This window comes from Caloenas nicobarica, chromosome 2 (genome assembly GCF_036013445.1).
Source record: "Caloenas nicobarica isolate bCalNic1 chromosome 2, bCalNic1.hap1, whole genome shotgun sequence".
Taxonomy (NCBI): Eukaryota; Metazoa; Chordata; class Aves; order Columbiformes; family Columbidae; genus Caloenas; species Caloenas nicobarica.
This window is the reverse complement of record NC_088246.1, coordinates 72,294,121-72,317,109: the sequence shown is the minus strand read 5'-3', so window position 1 is coordinate 72,317,109 and position 22,989 is coordinate 72,294,121. Positions and strand designations below refer to the sequence as shown.

Genomic DNA, 22,989 nt, shown 5'->3' with positions numbered 1-22,989 from the left:
GAAAGCCTCCACGCTGTTGTCTCAGGTGATGAAACACCAGCTCTTGATGTTGTTCTGCCTGTTGAACCAGTTCTGTGCCTTTCTGTGTTGGGCAGGCCCTCCCTCAGCAGCCTGCAGCTGAGGACGAGTGCTTTCTGAGGTACCAGAAAGATGGATGGAAAATTTTTCCTCTCTTTGGCTGGGAGTGGCTGGCTTGACTATTTACTTCTTTAGTACAGGATATGTATTGGAGAAAACACAGAAATGAAAGAAATCTTTTGGGTACCAAGTATTGTTATTTTTAAATATGTTTCTGTTGAGTTGAAAATGGTGGGTTGTTTTGTTTTGTTTTAAGGCAGAGGTTTCACTGGCATTTATCTAACTTGTGTCAGGCTCTAAAAAAAATGGACACATGAAAACCACACTTTTTTCCAGTTTGAGGATGTGAGATCAAAGACCAGTGAACTTACCAGGGAAAGGGAACCTGTCTCCATGTAGAAGGTATGAAGATGCTCGTAGCAGCAGCTGGGAGAAGGTAGTGAGCTTAGAACAGTGTGTGGTCAGCTTTAATATTTTGTTTTAACTTTTAACCCCGATACTGGGTTAGGTGTAGAAAAAAAAAAAAAACAAAAAAACAAAAAACAAGAAGAAAGCTGAAGTTAAACCTGGTGCCCTGGAGGCTGTTAAATCTTAAGCAGATCTTAGTGATAGTAATCACCCCATCCTAGGTACACAGCTAGAATTTGGCTGTGGGAGCAGAACAATGCCGTAGCCATCAGCATAGGAATGGTGTAATTGTTGTGCTAGGTGGCTGATTAGGAGCTATGCAAGTGGCCCTGCAATCAGTACCTGTGTTTGTGCTTTGGTACAGGAGTGAGACTAGGTATGAATGAATTTCCTCTGGTGGCACAGCTGATGACTCTCAGAAATACAGGTAGGAGCGACGGTCATCTGGCTTTACGGGGCAGGTGGAAAAAGGACTTGCCATAGGAGGTGCCTCCCTTGCACAGTGGCCTATACAGGGTGAAAAGGTGCCCAGCAGGAGATATTTCTCAAGATACTTCATCTGCACTTCTTATTTTTTTTGTGTGTTTGGCAGCTACTGTACCCGTGTCGTGTGTCCCCCCTGCCCAGTGCCTCGCTGTTCCCCATTTCTTTCTGCCACTAGCGCTGCAAGGTGACTGCCCTCCAAAAATCTTCTTCCTCCCCCACCCTTGTGTGCTCAGTTTTTAATGAGTTTAAAAGCCTCATAATAAAAATTCAAATCATGTAAACGAAAAAAAGTTGAAAGCTTCTCCAGTCGAAAATTTATGACACAGGGACTGAGTTTGGGTTCATATGCAAAGTGCTTCTGTAATTTATGCGCATATACCTTGTCAACCACATCAGGAGCCCTTGCAGTGCTTAAGTAATACACGTGATGGCAAGGATAAAGCTATTATATATACGATTTATATACAACCTCTCCATTGACTGTTGCATTGTAGATACAGTATAGCTGTTCATTGGTGATACTAATCTGCAGATTACAGATTGTATTTTCCAATATGCAAGCCTCTTCTTAAAATGAAGAGCAATAAGAGGAGGATTTTATCTTTTCTCTTCAAAGGGGTTATGTAAAGTATCTGTCATGGGTTCTTCATTTTTAAATGCAAATAATTATATATGGCAGGGAGTATGATGAGCATTCAAAGTTGACATTGAAATGAAAATGCATAAAATTTTCCTGAAAAACTGATCAAACAGGTCATTAGTCAAGGTTATAATAACTAGTAGAACATTTTAAGATGTTTTAAATCTCATTTAAGATGTTTAAAAAAAGTAGGTGATAGTTTTTAAAATGACAACTGTTCCTGCATCATACTTGTAGTTACTAAGAGTTTTGAATTCCCATTTCCTAATTTTTAAGAGGTCTTTTTTTCTCTTCTTACAGCTGTACAACCAGTCTTCAAACCCGGTGGCATCTGCCAAACTGAGATTTAGTCTCTTTTACCTTTCATTTATGATAGGCTGGGGACATCCATGCTATCAGGTTGAGGGTTTGGCAACCCACTGAGCTGTGGTGCTGTGATTCTCTAAGGCCCAGACTGGAAAGGAAAAACCACAAAACAAACCCTATGCCAAAAATTGTCGAGTTCCCACACTGGAAAATTATGGATAAGATTTTAGCAGGGCCTGTTGCGATAGGACAGGAGGTTATGGTTTCAAATTAAAAGAGGAGAGATTCGGGCTAGACATAAGGAAGAAATTTTTTACAAGAGTGGTAAAAAACTGGCACAGGTTGCCCAGAGAGGTGGTGGATGCCCCATTCCTGGAGACATTCAAGGCCAGGCTGGACGGGGCTCTGAGCACACAGAATCACAGAATGTTAGGGACTGGAAAGGACCTCGAAAGATCATCTAGTCCAATCCCCCCGCCGGAGCAGGAACACCTAGGTGAGGTTACACAGGAAGGCGTCCAGGTGGGTTTTGAATGTCTCCAGAGAAGGAGACTTCACACCTTCCCTGGGCAGCCTGTTCCAGTGTTCTGTCACCCTCACTGTGAAGAAGTTTCTTCTCACATGTAAGTGGAACCTCCTGTGTTCCAGTTTGTACCCATTGCCCCTTGTCCTATCATTGGTTGTCACCGAGAAGAGCCTGGCTCCATCCTCGTGACACTCACCCTTTACATATTTATAAACATTAATGAGGTCACCTCTCAGTCTCCTCCAAGCTAAAGAGACCCAGCTCCCTCGGCCTTTCCTCATATTGGAGATGTTGAAGATGTCCGTGCTCAATGCAGGGGGATTGGGACTAGATGACCTTTGAAGGTCCCTTCCAACCTAAGCTAGCCTCTGATTCTGTGTAGAGACTGGCTTTGCCTCATCTGATCTCTTTCTTGTAATCTTGAGCATTTCTCATTAAACTAGAAGAGGGAAATATATAGGGGCAGACGAGTGGTTTCTAATTAAAAGTGGATTTAAATTTGCGTGAGAAGAGTGCCTCTTCCTATGGGTTTCTTGAACTGCCTTTTGCTGTTGCTGCCAACTTTGTGGGTGTTTGTTTTGCGGCAGGAAGGCAGCAATGAGAGCTCTGGACCATCCAGGGCATCCCTGCCAGCCCCTGCACCTCCTGGCTGCGGGGTGCCCCTCTCCTTCAGTGGGGGCCCATGCTGCTCCCTTCCTTCCCGCTGTGAGCCCAGGGTGCAGCGGGACCCGCTCCCCCGGCTCTGCCGCTTGGGTTTGGGGTTTGGATGCTGTCCCGCTCCATGGGGAAGCCCGCGTGCCACAGCCTGCCAAACCTCCACTCCACGGGCAAGAGGCAGCATCCCGCCCGCTGCACCGTGCTCGCAATTACCCCGATGGGCTCCTCGTACAGACAAGACTCCTGCCTTTGTTTTCATTCTTTTTTTTTTTTTTTTTTTGTTTTAATTGCCTGGTTAAGGGAAGTCTTGGGATTAATGTCGGTTAACCAAAATGCATTAGGACTATGACGTTCTTGTTTTAGCAGGTTGGAAAGAGCCTTTCCCCCTCCTAGCGAAAGGGAGAAGCCAAGCACTGCAGCTTCCTCGCAGTGGAGCGTGGGCTCTTCTCTATCCCCCCCAGCTGCAAGGCAGTGTGTCTTGGGATTAAAACCTGCCTCTGGCACCGAGGGAAGGGCTGGTGGGTGCCTCCTCTCAGGGCGAACCTGCCACCCCGGGAAGGGCTCCAAGCTGATATTGACCGCTGGCACCGTGTGGTCCCATGCTTGAAGGCCTCCGGAGGAAGCACGAAATGGCTCCAGTGGGACGTGGCGATGGGCTCGGGTCCCTTTGTGCCAAATCTGAGCTCTTCACACACTGTGCTGCTCTGCACTGCCTTTGTGGTGCTCAGGGTATTTTATTTATCTATCTTTCTAAACATGGTGGTCTTGTCACACTTTCAGAAACACTTGAGCTGCAGAGACTGGTGGGTTTCATTAGTCAGAAGATAGAGATTTCCACTTAGGGCCTCAGCCTCTTTTCACTTGCTCTCTGAATTTAAGTAGCAATAGAAAATGCAGTGTTTGGGATTTCCATCAGTGGCTTTCTCAAGTTGTGCATCCCACCCCTCCCCCCCTCCCCCAAAAAAAGAAAACCCACCTACACATCTATTTTCAGTAATACTGGCCAATGCATATAGACTGATTGCATTAATGCACTTCAGCTGAAGAATGTTTTGTCACTGCAGTTCTCTGCTAGTGATCTAGATTTGTATAAATGTAGGAGTAGTTACATTTATCGAGTCCTAAAATGACGTTCGGCCCTTCGAAGGCAACCACAAGGCTGATGCGGCCCCTGGTGAAAATGAGTTTGACATTCCAATCTAGATGAACAATGCAAGAAAAAATAATCAGTGATATCTTTCCTTGTGTCCACTGAAACACATGGGAAGTGATTTTTAAAATTTCATTTTTCAAATGTCTTCTGTTGCAGTACAATAAGAGAGAGTGCGTTTCTTAAGAAAGCAAGAAGAAAAACTGTTGCCATCTGAAGCTGTTTTGCTGGAGGTATTTTTAGGATGACTCAGGCGTAGGGCCTGAGAGTTGTTCTTGCCTTTAACTGAGGGGAAAATTGCTGACATTTTTCCTTCCAGCTGTTTTGGTTAAATATTTGAATATAAAAACCTAGTCTTTCAGGCAAGATACACATTTTTATTTTTTAAAGTTGTGATAGTCTGCTCTTAGCATCTGGTATCATGTAAATCTGCTAGTTTTCCATTTTATCCATAGAGAACAGGGTATGTCAGATTAAAAAAAAATAAAAACAACCCCCTTTTTTATTTTAGAGCTGAAGTTTTTGTGTCTTCGTTAAGAAGGAAAAAAAAAAAAAGGGGCTTTCTTTATAGACACCTGCAAATACGTGCGATGAAAAATATTTGTGTTGGGGTGTTTTGCTTAAGCTTAATGAACATTTCCCACCCACCACCCCCATGTGAGCTTTCCGGGTGGCTTAGAAGAAGTAGTACTCCTCCTCAGTGACTGCTGCTCCATTCCTTTGTGTGTTGTCACTGTACAGGGAGATTTGTTCGGCAGGAAAAAATCATCTCATTACACTGGTGTGGGAAATCTCTGTCATGAGCAAAAAGAGATTAAAAATAAAAAGCCAGAAATCCACGAATAGAAGATTCTTTTGCTCTAGCTTAAATTGCTGTCAGAAGTTACTGGTTTCATATTTTGCAAACCTCACTCTTCTCAGTATTTCTGCTTTTCTTGCTGAAATTCTTAAGCCTTTGTTATTTTTCCTTAGCTGACCACATAAATAAGGCCTATTAAGTTTTTATTGAAAATTCCCAATGCATTTCTAATACACATAAACATGTTCAAGTTTGTATATGTTGATATGCTGATGTCTTTTTAAAAAAAAGTGAAGGTCTTTACAAACTACATTTTATTTGTGGTGTAATTAAAATCTATGAGGTCGTATCTCTCAGTGAAGATCAAAAATAGAGAATGCAAAGCTGGTGAAAAATCTTGTTTATTTTTTCATTAAAAAACCCACCACAGCACCACCGCGTCTAGCTCAGACTGTTGGTATCCATTTAATGATCCATCACAGCAGGAGGCATGTAAGACAAGAAGCAGATTTTACTGTGTGCCAGTCTCCTTCCTTGTGTTCCTAAAAAGCATAGTTGCATTATATATTTAAAACCTCAAGGAATTTGATGATATTTCCACGCAGCGGATACCTGCTGGGAGAGCTGTGTTGGACAATAACATGAAAAGGTTTAAGACTGGAGTAAGAAAAGCCATTGCACCCGAGTTGTTTCATTTTATTTTATATACGCACATATAACTATATATATATATATATATAAAACTTAACTATATATGTATATAACTAACTATATATGTACATAACTATTATATGTTATCTGCTCTTTGCTTTTTTGTGGTACAAAGCTGCCTGGGATAACCAAGAGCTGGCTCTGTGACTTGTGACACTGCTGCTATCATATAGAACGGGAGCGTCAAACTCATTTTCACCGAGGACCACATCAGCTTCGCGGTTGCCTTCAAAGGGCCGAATGTAATAAATTACATTTATGCAGTCCTAAAATTACATTTGGAATCTCCTCTTTATACAGCGGCCCATGACAATTTCCTCTTTTATTGTTGCTCTGCTTTTCGCCTCTAGTAAGCACTTAGTGAGAAGTGTCCTATCTTAAATGAGATTGTGTCTGTCACCGTCATTATTTGCTTCCAGATGTGTGCTACTTCAGAAGGCTGTCTGCTGAAGGCCGGGCACTAACGTTAGAGTATGTCTTACAGTAAAGTAGTCAAGATATGTACTATTCTGTCATTTTATGGGAAACAGAGAGAGTGCTATGCCTGCCATGTATTAGAAATTCCCATTACTTAAATTATTTTCTCTTATCCTATTAAAAATAACTAATATTCCAGTGATAAAGAAACATTTGCTTTGTAAAATTTTCAGAATAGGCAGTGTCTTCAGTATTACAGGTTTAAATCTGAAATAATACTAAATCAAGTGAGTATTGGATCGGATAGTATTATTTCCAATTAATAGTGAGCTTTGTAGTTTTCAGTTCCTCCTGGCTTTTGCAGATGATTTCAGTCTAATGCATTTTTGCTTATAAAGAGTTTTCAAAGGCGCATACTGTTAGAGAATCTGTAATACAATTATAGGATAGGATCTATAGTTGTAAAATGTGGCAGGCTGGGAGGCAGCTGCCGGATTTAATTCAGTGGTGTTAAACATGCCTTTATACGATGAGGGGAGCAGGTATCTGGGTGATGCGGGTCGTTAGGAGGACGTGGTCCTCAATGAGACATTTAGCAGGCAGACCCATGTTAATACCCAGGCCTTAGAGACCGTCAAAATTAGCGTCTCAGTTTCCAGAATCAACAGTGAATTTTTTCTGTGTTCAAAATGCTGAAAAGTGTTCTGCACAGAGGTACCTCTGTAGGTAGGAAGACACATGTGCAACAAATCTAATTAATTGGGCAAGCATTTCAGGGGATGCAGGAAGTGCAGGAGACTTTCTGGCTGTGCACCAAGCCTATGTTTACCTTGTTATTATTTCTGTTATCTGTGTTTGTTTGTTTGGGATTACAGTCTGACAAAGAGGTGGCTGGGAAATTCTGATAGGAACTAATTTCTTTTTTTTTTTTTTTTTTTTAATAAGAGAGAATTAAGCTAAGGAGATCAAAGCATTTAATCTTTCTGACAATTTAATGTGGCATGCTTCCAAAATACTTAAGTAATTTTTGTCTGTAAAATAGGATCATCGTGAATTTAAATACATACATTTATTGTAGCATTTATGTGAAATATGCAGATAATTCTTTTAATAATGAAACTGCAGTTGTCTGTGTACTTAAGTACAGAGGGGAAGAGAGTTTGATAGCAAATCTATGGTTTTGATTGCTTGTTGCTTTTTGGTAAATCTCAGGGCTTACAGGGTTAATTTGTTGATGTTTATTTTTTTCCTATGTGTTCATGTATTTCATCAGCTGTCATACAGCTTTGTAAGTTGCTTATTTCATCACGTTGCTGTGGGTGGGAAAACAGTGTAAGATTGTTTGATATGTTTTTCTCCATTAGCATTAGAGGCATATGCATATAAAAGATGTTTTGTTTATGTTTGCTCGTATTTTTGTTAGAAATCGATATTTACAGCCGTTTCTGTACAAAAATGTGTAGATGTATATAGTATTTCAGCTGTAGCTGAAATCCAGGAAGATGTTAAATATCAAGTCGTGATTGTTCTAAGTCAGTCTGCGTAACAGGGTTGGTAAAGAGCTAGAGCAGGGTTGTTCTCTTTGAGTCACCTGTGTTTGTCTTCAGCAGCCAGAGAGTCAGTACAAAACAGACTGTAAAACTTCCCTTTAAATGTATATGTATGTCTTGCTAACCTCAGAGGAAGAAGGAAGAGGTTTGGCTTTTAAAATTGCAGCGTTAGTCTTTCTCGTTAGCAGCTTCATTCACTCCAACTCTGTGAGTCTGCCTGGTTGGCATCCTTGTGAGATGTTTTTGTGCCTTCTCTGGGACAACAACATACAGGAGAGAAATTACTGAGCTTTAGTGAGGAAGGGAACCTGGTGCTAGTTTTGAAAAGCAGAAATGCTGAACTAGAGCGAGCTGAACAAAACTCGGCCTTAACACCTAAGAGAAGGGTTTACTTCAGTTATAATTTTTTTGGTTCTACTGAGAAAATAATCGGAAAAGAAATTCAGACTTCAACTGTGAACAGATGGTTCCAACATACTTGAGTGGTTCAGTTTATAAATACTAGAGAAGTCACTTAAACCCACCGATTTAAAAGTCTGTTGAAGAACGGACCGTTTTCTAGAAACCTTGTGTTGTATAGGAATGGTGACTAAAAGTCAGACCAAATAACAACCTCCACACTTGTGAAGAAAGAGATGAGGACTTTGCAGAGCTGTCCTCCTCCTGCGCTGGCAGCCATGGAGTCTGGTGTTTCTTGAGTTGTACCAGTAGAGTTGGAGAGGTTTAGGATGAATCCAGTTATTGTCTATTCCAGGGGAGGAGCAGTTACATTTATACAGTTCTAAAATTACATTCGGCCCTTTGAAGGCCACCGTGAGGCTGATGTGGCCCCTGGTGAACATGAGTTTGACACCCCCGCTCTGTTCTTTCAATTTAATTTTCACAGGTATTTTGGAAAACGATCAGTTATATCTGAAAGCCACATTCCTAGCTCAGATCTTGTTTGGTCAGGCCACAGTGTGATGTGGAGATGAGCCTGTCCTAGTGCTGTGGCTTTTTATTAACACCACCTCTTACCCTGAAGCCACTCAGAGGACCGTTTGCTACCAAGAAGAAATGTGTCTTGAGTTTTCATTCCTTCCAGTTACCCCCTTTCTTGCTTCTTGCTCTGCACGTGCAAACGCACACACATGCAGAACAAGCTCCCCCCTTCCCACAGGATCTTCTATACAAACAGCGACGGAAATGCAGTTCCCTTCCCTACACCAATGCATTTGGGGGCAGCACAAGAATGGAGTGAGACTAAAGACTCGAGGCCTCTTTTTGTCCCTGCTGTGTGTGTATAAATTCCAGATAGTTTCACAGAGGAATAAGCACGGGGCTACTGCTCGCCCCCCGCTACTCCCGTATGACAGTATTGGCTCCGTCTCTTCATGTAGTAAATCCAGTTTGCTGTTTCTATTGCCGTGTTTAATGCTGCATTGTCTTGTTCTAACAGTGTTTTCAAAACCATATTAAAATACTCTGTAATGCACCATAATATAATACCTATTCCAAAGAGTCCCCTGATTGCATAAGTTGTTATAGATGGTATGAAACTACAATGGGATTAGCTGTTGATTGCAGATCCAATGCCAATGCTTTTCTTTCTGCAGTTCCGTGTAATTTAGCATGTCAATAGCCTTGCTGGTAAAAAATGATGACATTTTCTGTGGCCATATTACTCATAATGTGCTGCATATTTACATGTGATGGATATTACTCCTAAATATAAACAGATAGCTCAAGACAGATTTTAGTAAATGACTTTCTAAAATCTTACTTTTCTTATATGTGTATTTTAATAATGACTTCTCTTTCTTGCAGACAAAATTGAAGAAGCACAGAAACAACTTAATGGAACAGAAGACCAACAGAGAGGTAATAAACAAACCTAAAAATGAAATAAAAAAAAAAAAAAAAAAAAGCATTGTGATTCTAGAGGCTGATCCAAAGCCTTCCTGCATGAGTGAAAAGACTCCACTGGGCTGGGTGCTGGATGATGCCCCGGGCTGTCTATCTGCAGATCAGGTGCTGTGATCTGTAACGCCCCAATTTTCCTGAGACACAGAGGCTTTGTTTTAACCACTTGAGTAGCTGTGCTGACCTTGATGAGACTGCTGAAGCTGTAGGAGCATTAGGGATGTGCACAAGTTACTGCCTACAGCCTGTACCAACTCTTTGTTTCATTATATGCTTTACCTAATCATTAGTAACAGAATTTGGTTTATGACAAGCAATATGTGATGGTTTCTAACAGACACTGAAGGGGGATTGATCATCACAGGTTATTTTAAGAAACAGGTGACCTATGACAGATTAAATCTGTGTTAGAGCTTAGAAAGCTGGTGGAAAGTCATTGCATTTCAGGGCTGACTGACTGCAGTGATACCTGGTCGGTGGTTGCTATAAAACTCAGGTGCACCCCCACAGAGGAGCCTGGAGAGACACTGGGGATGGGAGCCCAAACAGTACCTGGCCAAGCTACTCCCAGGCCCATCACAGGAGAGCTGTGAAAGGTCCATCTCCACAAGCCCACAAGAGCATAGGGGCAGGCAGAAACCCAAATTAAGGACCTAGAAGAAAGGAGACCCTGCCTGGTCACCTCCCAGGGCTGTACCAGGAGAGCCTCAGCCCCAGCATCCAGGCATAAAATCTATCGCCGTGAGCCATTAGGAGCCACTCTCCAAGCCACTTTTTGGACTAAGGGTATTGCTAGTTGAGGGTGTAGAACATGTTGGGGGATGCAGGGGAAGGATTTTGGGGATCGCATTGTGGGATGCCTAGGGAAGGAGACAAAGGTGGAAAAGGGAAGGGATTTAGATGATTTGGGGAGGAACAAATGTGGGAAGTGGAGGGATAACAGAATAAAAGGGTCTGTTTGCATGGCAGCACGGGCTGGCTGGGATGCTTGTCCAGCACAGTCTGTCATGTCTCCTCATTAAACTCCACCTTCAGCTGTTTTCCAGTAAAGGGGCTCTTTACTCCCTGTGGGTATGGGGGCCTGTGGTGCAGCAACTGGAGCGAGTGCAGGTGTGTGTGTGTATGTGTGATGGTCTGTACCAGCAGCTGTAGTGGGGCTGCAGCATCGGAGGCTTATATGTCAAGCTGGCAGCAAGTGGAAAGACTGAGATCCAGATGCAGCTACTGGGCAGACCGAGTGAACCCAGCTACTGGAGGGGTCCACCTTGGACATGTAGATATATTCCCATTAATGGAGCTCCTGCTTAGCCAGAGTGGGGAATGGGATGAGGCTGTTAGTGTTGGTGTGAGTGCTCTGTGTGGCTGGTATCTGTATGTCCAGCCATATATATGTATATATATGCATGTATGTGATGTCTATGTGTGCGTGTGCCTGTTGGAAAAAATTGTTTTGCCTTGCTACTGGTTGAACCTGGGGGCATGGAACAGCAGCAGCAGCCTCGCCTCTCTCAGGCTGCTGAATTCGGCTTATTTTCCTCTAGCAGTGCCACGTGTCAGTGATTTGTCTTGTTCTGGGTAGACACTCACCTCTCTTGCGGCAAGGAACTGTTCTTCTGGCCTGTGACGTGTGTGAACACTGTTGTAAATCAGTGATGCTCTGTCTTGGAATTCATTATCTTTTGAAGCAATGAACTTCAAAACTTTTTAAAGTTCAGAGAGCATAAGAAATACCCAACTGGATCTCAGCAGGGTCCATCTGGCCCAGCATTCTGCCTTCAACAGAGCCAACAGGACATACTGTTTAAGGACAGCACATAAGCCTGGCCATTTTCTGCAGTCCAGTCCACTCATGCTGCCAACAGACACTGGATTAGGGATGTCTGCCTCATCGCTTTAGTATCTAGACATTTATGGAGCTGTTATCCATGAATCCTTTCAATTAATTGCTGTCTGCATCCAGCATTCTCTGGTAGCAAACTGCCACAGTTCACTACCAATCACATTAAAAAGTACATGAGTTTATCTTTTTTTCTCAATTTTCGTTTTTTTTTCAATATTCAATGGGCATCCCCTGGTTCAAGCATTTTGTGTTTTGTTAAATAGCAGTTTGACATTCACCATATCCACTGCCTTTGTGATATTACGAATCTTGTCCGTATCTCTCTCAGCTTTCTTTTCTCCAAACTCATGACTGGTTTAGTTTTTCAAGGGAAGGTTTGAAACAAATCGTCTCGTACGAGCACCAGGACTGTGATGTTGCTCTATGTATTTGTAAAAGGTGGAAGAGGAAAAAAAAAAAGGGACTAGAAGGTAATAGCAGTCCTTCAGACATTTAGAGGTTTCTCCACAAACTAGACCTTATGCTAAATAGTTTTGACACATTTTTGTTTAGTAGGTATCGTAAGTAAGTAATATTGTCATCCAAACGTAGAAAACTTGGTGTGAAAAATATTGCTGTCTGCACTCGTTGCAGTCGGTCTTGCAGAAGTAATGTTGCTCTGGATTATTTTTTGTGATGGACACGTTCAAGCTAAAGATGAGCTAAACTCTGCTTTCGGGCATTTGTTCTCACACATGGCCCAGCAACACCTTTGCATAAAGGAAGACAACTTCTATAGTGTGAACTCTGAAAAGGATGGGGTTGCAGAGATTTATATGACGGCTTTCGGCTTTGGCTTTCGGCATATCAGATGTTATAGGCATCATTGCCTAATTTCTGACTCTTAAGCTAAATTCCTGTGACTGGCAATTGAAAAATAAATTTTTACATAGAAAATTGATATAGCAATAACTGAGATGTTAAGGCTACTCTTTTCAATGAAAAATGTCCTCTGCCTTTTTTTTTGTAGTTTCTTAAATGTCTGAATAGATAGATTTCTTGGTAATATGAAGTAAATTAAATGATTTATTTGAAGCTTTAGAGTCTGAAAGCCACAAAAAAAAGAAAGTATATGTTTTGAGCTAAACAAGTGAAGAAAAATGTGCACATATTCACGTAAATTATTTTAAATTACAATCCAGTGTATACAGATTCACATGAAGTATGGTTATATATTTTTCCTCATTGTTCATATATTTTGTCTTTCAGTTTATCTAGATCAGTTTAGATTTGTTGGTTGGTTTGTCTTTTTGTTTTTTCCCCCATCTCTGACTTGGATGGGGAATGTCATTTTGTGGAATTTATCACAAGTTAACTACTGCTCTGTCAGTAGCAGAGCTGTCAGTGGCACAGAGTATTTTCAGGGAGGAATTTTTCAGAAGTTTAATCATGCTGGGTTTCTGCTGACTAGCATTGTGCACTGATCAGTCCTAACTTTGTACATGTGTGGGATTTAAGTTGACTACAAAATTGACTACAAAAATGCATGTATTTAAAACCTCATTTTGCCATTAGCTGTAGTAATCCAATTAAGTACAAATTGGAATAGGTCTCTATTAAGCACAGAGGAGACAGCAAATGAGCAAACATAGTTTTCAAGTTTGCAGATTTGGGTTATTTAGTATAAAGTTGCAACTGGAAGACCTGCTTTTAAAATTTTTTTTGGAGTGATCATCCACAACTACATTCAGATTATGAATATTTGAATGGCCTGCTACTTGAGACCAGATAACACATTCATTAGGGACCATGGTCACCTTTTCGCTCAGTGAGTATGTAAGGTGAATAATTCTTGTGTCATTTCAGTAGAACAGACTGTGCTTCTCTTTAGCTTTGATGATGTCTCCCATGGCTGTTTTACACCCTGGGTGTATACCTGCTTTAGGGTTGAATTTCATCTTCTGACACATGTACAGGGTTTCATTTGTGTGACAGAGAGGTCTTGCTCCCGGCGAGTGCTCCATGTGGTGTTCTTTAAACCTGGAAGGGATGGTGAGCATGAACTACAGAAAGTTTCTCCTTGAAAAGGCAGTGAAAGCTTTATCTGATATGGGACCCAGTGGGTATCGTGCTCTGGAAACCAGTCACCTGAATCCAACTGCTTTATCTTTGATCTGTCATTGGCCTTCCCTGCTAAGAAAGCCATCCCAATAAAGTCTTTCTGCCTTCTGGACTGGTAAAGTCTAATCCTCTCAGATCCTCGTGATTACCACAGAGGCTTCTGATTTGGTCATCCCCAGAGCCAGTTCGCCACTGAATGCCAATATGAAGCACTGTAAGCATGTATTTTCTTTTTTATCTGTTGCAGCAGCTCTCTGCCTGTCACAGCAGTCTGGGTCCTAGGTACATCAGCCCCACCAGTGTTGTTGTTGCATTCTTTAGGGCTGGTGGAACTAACTTGCTTATCTCCATACTTGGCACCAGTGATTCTAAGACTGCTGCCTAAGTCTCTGTCTCTGCTTCTGAAACTGTTCAGGGAACTAAAGCTGGTGACAAACTCTAGCAACACCGAGACTGGCCGTAAAATGGATGGCAGATCCCCAAAAGAACCATCTCATGGCCTCATGTATGCTCTGCATTTGTGACTGATCCTGGGGTCTCTCTGGGTGTTAGGAGAGCTACTCTGGGCTCAACTACATCATTTCATATAACCGCTTCTTGCCATGTCACAGCCAAAAGGATCAATGGTAAATGGCTGGATCAGATGGAAGATGGATTTCCTCATTCCACTTCTCAGTCGTGGCGATTGCTGTCTCCTCAGAGCATGATCTGGGATGGTCTGAGGACAGGCATGTGTTCCTCCTCAGCCTCATCACAGTTTAGACTTGCAAACTGTCATGGTTGTTTGTCAGGTGAGAATTCATCCGTCTGAATAAGGTGCTGTTCTGGTTTGATCAGGTTTTTTACTTTCTGCAGTGTTGTTGTTTGACCCCAGCTGGCAACTAAGCCCCACGCAGCCGCTCGCCCACTTTTCCAGAGTGGGATGGGGGAGAGAATTGGAAGGGTAAAAGTGAGAAAACTTGTGGGTTGAGATAAAGACGGTTTAATAGGTAAAGCAAAAGCCTTGTGCACAAGCAAAGCAGAACAAGGAATTCATTAACCACTTCCCATGGGCAGGCAGGTGTTCAGCCATCTCCAGGACAGCCCGGCTCCATCACGCGTAATGGTGACTTGGGAAGACAAACACCATTAATTCCAAATGTTCCCCCCTTTTTTCTTCTTCCCCCAGCTTTTATTGCTGAGCATGACGTCATATGGTCTGGAATATCCCTTTGGTCAGCTGTCCCAGCTGTGTTCTCCCCAACTTCTTGTGCACTCCCAGGCTACTCGCAGAAAAGGCCTTGGCTCTGTGTAAGCCCTGCTCAGTGGTAACTGAAACATCCCTGTGTTATCAACACTGTTTCCAGCACAAATCCAAAACACAGCCCCACACAAGCTACTATGAAGAAATTTAACTTTATCTCAGCCAAAACCAGCATGCGCAGGAGAAGGGGAAATAGGTAGACTGTCTGTACCAATTTCTTCAATCAGTAAAGTTTTAAACAGTTGACTGATTGTCACTTCAAGCTGTACGCAATTGTCTTGGTTTAACCCGGGCTAGCAATACAACCACAACAGCTGCTCACTCACCCCCTCCCTCTCCCCCCCCAATAGGGGAGAGAATCGAAAGGGAAGGGAGAAACTTGGATTAAGATAAACACAGTTTAATAAAATAACAAAATACTAGTACACTACTAGTAAATATGTATATAAAGTAGAAATAAAAGATACTCAAGGCAATTCCTCATGAACACGCCGAGCAGCCAGTCCCAGGAACTGATACCCTGGTCCTGAACAACCGATCCCAAAGAGAGGAAAAAAAGGAAAAAGGCAGAAAGGCTCAGAGGCCTCTGCAAAATGGCAAAAGGCCAAACTAAACATCCCAAACCGAAAATCCCCCAGCTCTGGCAAAAAAGAGTGAAGAAAAAAAAAAACAACACACGTTAGGAGAAAGCGCCCGAGAGAGAGAGCGGAAGATTCCCCCCCATCCTTAAATATGAAGCATGATGCTAATGGGATGGAATACTCCTATTGATCAGTCTGGATGTCAGTCAAGCTCTGCCCCATCCATGCCCCACTTCCTCGATGCCTCACCCCTGTGGGCAGAGCACTCAGAACATCCTTGGCTCTCAGACCAGAGCCATTAAAAACATTAACTCTGTGCTGGGGCGTTATCTCTTGTTCTCAAACTAAATCCAAATAATGACTGTGCTAGCTATGAAAAAGAAAGATTTCTAATTGCACGAAGAAAATTAACTCACTGTCAGCCAAGCCAGCACAGCAATATAACAAATCCACCTTGAACTCAGCCTTCCATCCTTCTAATGGCATGCAGGCATCTGCCGGTCTCCTCATCTCTTCCCAGGATTGGCGGGTATCTCTTTGTCTAACTTCAGGGAGAAGCCTATTTCCAACCTATTTTATAAGGGGTCAGAGGCTTTTTATTATCCTGCTGCCTTCAACAGTTGCAGCTGACTTTACTCACACAAAAAATAGGAAAATTTACCCTGTTGAACACCACCTTTCCTTCAAGGTCTGTGCTCTGTAGCATAGACCAAGTTCCATGTTCTCTTGGCTCTCTTTGTTACAGGATTCCCGGTTTCACCCTAAGAAAATAGGATGTCGTAAATAGCAGAAAGGAATAAGCTGTCAGTTAAGTTTCAGATCAGTGTGTTATGTTGGTCCCCTCCAGTTTATCAATTCTGATAGAGTTTTGGAGTACCCACCTGAGCTGAAGGGATCAGGTCTGTCCTTAAACTGCATTAAGGTCTATTTAACATCTATTTGAGTCTGTCATTTGCCTGTCAACCAAGCTGCTGTACTTGCTCACTCCATCATTTTCATGTTTCTTAAAGAGAAACAGTTTCTTGCCTACTGCTGGAGGTGCTGCATGTGGAATTTGAAAATCACAGAACGTTAGGGATTGGAAGGGACCTCGAAACATCATCCAGTCCAATCCCCCCGCCGGAGCAGGAACACCTAGATGAGGTTATAGAGGAAGGCGTCCAGGCGGGTTTTGAATGTCTCCAGAGAAGGAGACTCCACAACCTCCCTGGGCAGCCTGTTCCAGTGTTCTGTTACCCTCACTGTGAAGAAGTTTCTTCTCACATGTAAGTGGAACCTCCTGTGTTCCAGTTTGAACCCATTGCCCCTTGTCTTACTGTTGGTCGTCACTGAGAAGAGCCTGGCTCCATCTTCGTGACACTCACCCTTTATATATTTATAAACATTAATGATGCTGTGCATCCTTCTGCATCCTCCATTGCAGATCCTCAACATAGCTGTTCACTTCTTGGTCTGTGAAGGTGGATTTCTAAGTTTTTCTCACATCTTCCAGAAGTCCAGGCTGTTGCGACAGATCTGTCTTGATGATCAAGTTCCTGTCGAGTTCACCCAGCTCAGTTCTCTTTCCAGGATCTTATGCTTTGATATTAGTAGTGCCTTCTTCATTTGTTTTCTTAGATACAGAAACATTGTTGGCAGGTCAAAGAGTTTTGTTTGACTTGATCAGTGTTCGTTTAAATGGCAGCAGGCTCTTTCAGTATTTGATGAGAAGCCACCAAGATAGAACCATTTAAAGCCCTGGTCTGGACTCCAGCAAAGTCCAAGCAACTTCTGGGGTGCTGCTGAAAAATACCTTTGCTTCCAGCCTGTCATGGGGCTACCTAAAGCCTCCCTCTGCACTTACAGTGGGTGCTGAAGCTTTAAGATTGACAGGGCATTTGGTGGACTGGCTCTATAGGTGGAGGTGAATCTGCCCCTCAGCTCTGCTCTGGTGAGACCCCACCTGGAGTACTGCATCCAGGTTTGGAGCCCTTAGAGGAAAGACATGGACCTGTTGGAGAGGGTCCAGAGGGGGCCACCAAGATGATGAGAGAGCTGGAACATCTCTCCTACGAGGACAGGCTGAGAGAGTTGGGGTTGTTCAGTGTGGAGAAGAGAAGGCTCCAGGGAGACCTTATTGCGGCCTTTCAGTGCTTAAAAGGAGCCTATGAGAAAGATGGAGACAGACTTTTTAGCAGGGACTGTTATGATAGAACAAGGGGTAAGGTTTCAAAGTAAAAGAGGGGAAATTCAGGCTAGATATGAGGAAGAAATGTTTTACAATGAGGGTGGTGAAACACTGGCCCAGGTTGCCCAGAGAGGTGGTAGATGTCCCATCCCTGGAGACATTCCAGGCCAGGCTGGACAGGGCTCTGAGCAACCTGATCTAGTTGGAGATGTCCCTGCTCATTGCAGGGGGTTGGACTAGATGGCCTTTGAAGGTCTCTTCCAACCTGAACTATTCTGTGATTCTGTAGTCACTGTTTGCATGCAAGACTGTGAGACTCTCCATTCGCTTGCTTAGGTCCACGTATAACTGTATGGGGCCACCCATCGTGTGAACGTACATGTGAGCTACCGTGGAAAGAAAGAGTAAAGAGAGATTGTGTTCCAGCAGCAAACATTCTCTAAGATGCACAATCCACATGCACATATGTTCCCCTCCCACACTTGCAGTCCCTTCAAAGTAGTGTGTTGGCATGGAGGAGATGCAGCTGAAATTAAATGCCCTTTACCTTGTTTGCCCATCTGCTGTTTTTTTGACCAGAATATAATTTTTCTAGTGAATTGAACAGTACTGAGATTTAGGTGAGAAAGTTTGTCATTATAAATGGAAGCATGAGTTCAGAAACGTAGGTTCTGTTGCAGATTCCTGGTAGACACATTTTTGTATCTTCAGAGTCCTTCCAAACCCTCCTTACCTTATCATCCCTCTTGTTAAATGAATGCACATTAGTGACAAAATTACAGAGGGAGTTTCAAGTACATTATTATAAATATACCAGCATTCTCCTTAGATAAACAAAAAGTTCCGTACGTCTTACCTTAAAGATTGATGCCTTTTTTTAATGTTGCTGTGTCCCAGTCTACAGACGACTCTCTCATCAGCCCACCATCTGGCCTCAAAGGACCAGCCAGGTCTCTTCCCACCTTTGCCCTCCCGCAGGCGCTCCCCATCCTGCTTTGTGCCACTGCACCTCTCTGCCAAAAAGCAGGTGGGAGCACTGGGTGCTGGTGATGTACCCTGCTCCCTTAAGTCATCAGCTGTGCTCAATGTTGGATCCTTTCATTCAAGGGAAATAGGAAATCGAATGAAAAGGGGAGAGATCAAACAGAAATCTGGAAATGTGATGCTGAACAATTTAAGCATTTTGATTTACAGGCTTAAAGTGACCTTGTCTTCCACAGATGTTTCCCTGTTTCTTTCCTGTAGGTTTCAAGGACTTGAGCTTTCTGGATTCTTTGCTGCTGTGGTACCCACATGTTGTCATTAAGTCCAAAATGTTTCATTTCCATTTTATATTTGTAGAAAACTGTGCCTTACTTTTTGGGCAAGAACTGTAACCAAGATCCAAACTTTCATTTGATTATTTTCATCTTTCCATCCTTATCTTCAGCAACCATATGGGCTAGAAATTCAGTCACTCTAAATGGAAGTATATAATCTTCAAAAGTTGCAAGTTACGGTAGTGTCCTGTTTGCTACTTAGTGCTGGTGAGAGGATTAGCTTGCCTTTTTATTTTCCTGTGGACATACACCAGAGCTACCTACGTCTTACTTTCCAAATGTTCAAAACTACAAGCTAGCAATGGTATTTCATGCAATTCAGTTGTGCATTTTCCTGATGTCTAATTTCATAAAGTGTTTGTATCTACATGAAAATATGTCAATACATATGTCTGAGAGGTAATTTATTTAAATTGTTCTGCGTACGTCAAACTATAAAGCTGTAAATCAGGACTGAATTATCTTCCCAAAATATTTACAGCAGCTCAGACAGCTGTGATTGGCTTGATGCAAGGAGATCTCACATTTTCATGAAGTCCCATCTATTCTTAAAATCTCCGGTGTTTTCACATTGAGGGAACATTGCATGCTGCTAATAACAACAATGATGACTTGAAAGGTCCTTTCTGTCTCCAGGCACATTCAATGCAGGGTTTTGTGCCCACAAAGGACAGTGAGAAAACTCTCCTGACTTCTGTGGGAGCAGGAATAGTCTCTGATATCATTTAACCTCATTTTTCATTGCTTTTGTCCTCAGTAGCTAAGTACATTTTAATGTCTTCATTTTACCACTGGGGGCAAACTGATAAAAATGGAGATGTTTACATGTTCTTTGCTCTGAGAAACAACACTAGAATATGGGCTAAACCCACAGAAGTTTCTGGCTCCTGTAAACCTCCTGGGTTGTGAGTCAGTGTCTGTATCTGTTATTTCTATTTTCTTTTTTTTTGGTTAGTACATTTACTTCAGACTACTAGCAGCTGAAATCTGCTCAGTAAAGCCACTGCTGGTGCTAGACACAGCAAGAGCTGATGTTGTTTTGACAGGCAGACAAACAGATTTACAGTTTTAAACTGAACATTTTATCCTTTGGAGCTATTATGAGAACTTGGTTAAAACATTAATGGGATGTTAAAGTAATAGTATTTTGACTTTTCCTGACAAGCATAGCAAATTCTTTGAGTGACAGTTCAGCAAAAGAGATTCCAACTCGCAAGTATCATTTTCAAAGGGACATATGCAAATTAACATTATAAAACAATTGTTGAAAAAGCATCTTCCTGATAGTTAATGGAAAGTGGCTATTTCAAATCACGGTACAGTACGCTGTTAAATCAGTGGCTATGTTTTCAGATGCAGTAACATTTTGAGCTTGGCTCTGCCTTAGTGAATAGGAGGATTTCTTGCAAGTTTTAAAATCTGAGGACAGAACAAGCTTTTTTTGTGGTGGGAGGATGCTGAGCTAACAAACGAGCTAACTCGGGAGGCGTACCTACGCGTGTGTAGTAAATGCGACAGCTTGCTAATTGTAGCTGATGTGAGCTGGGAGCAAGCCAGTTGTGGAAATGCAAGATTTTTCACTTGTTATCTTCCTCGTAGTCTGCCTTGCATATGAGTAACGAGTGGTTTTTTCATACTTTCCAGATACTCGTATAGCTCAGGGAGTTGTTAATTTCCTTTGGCCTCCTTCTGGAGGGAAAATATAATATATAACTGGATGGTGAGTTAAAGACACTGTAGCACTCTCTAGTAGTCTAATGCAACTGGCTGACCTGGATGGAGTCTTTCACAGGAATCTTCTAAAAAGGTGCACATGTGTATTGTATGTGTGAGAGGGTAAAAAGAGAGACAGTGCACACCTATGGAAAAGAACAGTAAGGCTGGGGGAAGGAAAGAGCTCTGAGTCTCTCAGAGATCTCACCACTGAGGACCTCCCTTTGATGCTGAAGCAAACCTACGCTGGGGGAGAGCATCCTTCCCACCTCTAGCACGCCAGACCAAGCTTAGGACGTGCCCAGTGTCTAGATTTCCATCAGATCAACTACTTCTCCCTCTTTGGTCATGTTCACGACACCGTTTAGTCCTTCTGTGTAAGGCTGTTCCTGCTGGCTTTGTCAGAGCTCCTGTTCCTTTCTCTGTTTTTACATAGTATGGTTGTTAGGTCTGAGCTCTTTACTGCGCTTCATTTCTCTTCACTTGCTACAGGCAGTATGGAAATCGCTCCATTTGATCCCTGCTTTTCAAATGGAAGATTATATTAAAGAAATGCAGAGAATATGACTAAGGAGCTTGTTCTGTTTGAATGTCGTCATGTGCAAAGAGAGTTTAGTTAACATCTTGTTCCTTTCATTTTTGTTTTTTCCCCTCAGACTCATGTTTGGGGAGTTTATGTTCAGTATCTCATCTGACCAGATAGCAGTTGCTCATTGCTGATAACCCTTAAATGGGTTGCTGTTTCATGAGCCATTCTATAATGCTGTTTTAATGGCCTTTCCTCTTCTGTGCGTTAGGGGTGGAAGTTGTTCTAATGGTTTATTAGCCAAATCTGATTTTTCCAGTAATAACTGATAATCCGTGACTTGCAAACAGATAATTTAGTCACGAAACCATCCACAACCTTACCTGACGTTCTAGGAAGATTTCCAGATGTCCCTGAGGTATTTTAGTTAATTTCTGACAGCACACTTTCTCTAACTGGTTATGTTTAAACAGCTTTATTCTTACATGGATAACTGGATTCAGCTGGTTTCTGATTAGGCTTTGACTGTGAGCTCGTTAATTTGCCTTTGGGGATGCATCTTGTCTTTTGTCATGTTTTTGGAGTATCCAGCAATGAAGAACTTCTCAGGCTAGGATTGCTGGTGGTGTTAGCTTTCATAATGTTGTCTCTCCACTTGCTCATAGTCAACGTGCTTTATCTTAACAGCACTTAAGTGGTGATTACTTTTCCTAGTTTAGTATTAAGGCTTCCGTGTAGATTAGGAATATAGTTGTTAAATGGTTGTAATGCAGAGCCAGGGCAGAAACTCTATAGGGCTACATAATATAGTAAATGTTTTTTTAATTTTTAAATGAAAACTGTACTACACACCCCTCCTTGAATGTTCATATATTGGCATTTTGTGAGTGGGTAGGCATTACCCATAGGCTGTGTGGTCAGCGTTTTCTCTTCTTGTGTTGCCTTTCCTCTGTCTGTCAATGAAATGCTCAACTCCTGTGAAACTTGACAGTGGTTCTGTCTCTGCTGGCTTCTTTTACACATAACGGTGGGAAATCTCAATCAGTGTCCAGTGTCATGTTTCGGTTTATATGTTTCATGCTGGGCAGGAAATTAACTCTTCTTGGGGGAAAAAATCATCCATTTCGCTTTGCACTTCGTTTTCAATGTGCTGAAATGTTGCATTTGATTCTTGTTCACATATAGATGTTGGCATTTCTCAGCTGAGGCTCTAGTGTTACCTCAGTGGTCAGATGCCTATTGCTGTTTGATCTCCATGGTCTTCCTCATTAAGCACACTATTTTTATTGCTAAAAATCTGCTGCATGTTACTTTCTTCACTCAAGCCAAGAAGCTAAATGCACAAAATGAGACCAAGCTCATTAAAAAAAGGATCTTTCTCGGTCCAGTTAACGTAGGGTAGTTATGTCCTTACAGCCCTTCAGAAGACTCGCCGCCAAGGTTGTCTTGACGTGAGTAGCCGTGACGTGAAAAGAAGCCGTCAGAAAGACAGCCCCAGGCTGCAACTCGTCATTTACTCTTTACCTGCCCCACGGCCAAACAAGAGTTGGCAGGCTCTGGCGTCTGGGATGAAAGTGTATCACAAGAGCTTCCTGGTGGTGTGTCCAAGCCGCCTGCCCTGGGGCGAAGGTGTCTCGCTTACCTTACACTAAAATGTTATTGCATAATTGATAATAAAGCTAATCCACTCTGCCCTCGCTAGTGGTGCCGTGGTATTTAATCTGGTGCGTGAGGAGTCTCCCAGAGCGCGCTTCTCTCTGTGGCTGCATGTTTGCTTTATGTCACATACACTAGGTTGGATGTATTCTGGATTCCCGGGGAATAAACTTCTATGTTTTGAATTAATGAGTGGATAACTTCTGTATCACTT

The 22,989-nt window shown here is 42.4% G+C and overlaps 1 protein-coding gene across 2 annotated transcripts in view; it reads left to right on the top strand.

The window, feature by feature from the left end:
- HIVEP1 (HIVEP zinc finger 1) overlaps positions 1 to 22,989 on the top strand; it is a 125,314-nt gene that overhangs the window by 62,669 nt on the left and 39,656 nt on the right. For both annotated transcript variants that reach the window (XM_065628218.1, XM_065628217.1), the window contains exon 3: positions 9,535 to 9,588. In XM_065628218.1, the coding sequence (XP_065484290.1) occupies positions 9,535 to 9,588 (54 nt within the window). The remainder of the gene's footprint in view (positions 1 to 9,534; positions 9,589 to 22,989) is intronic.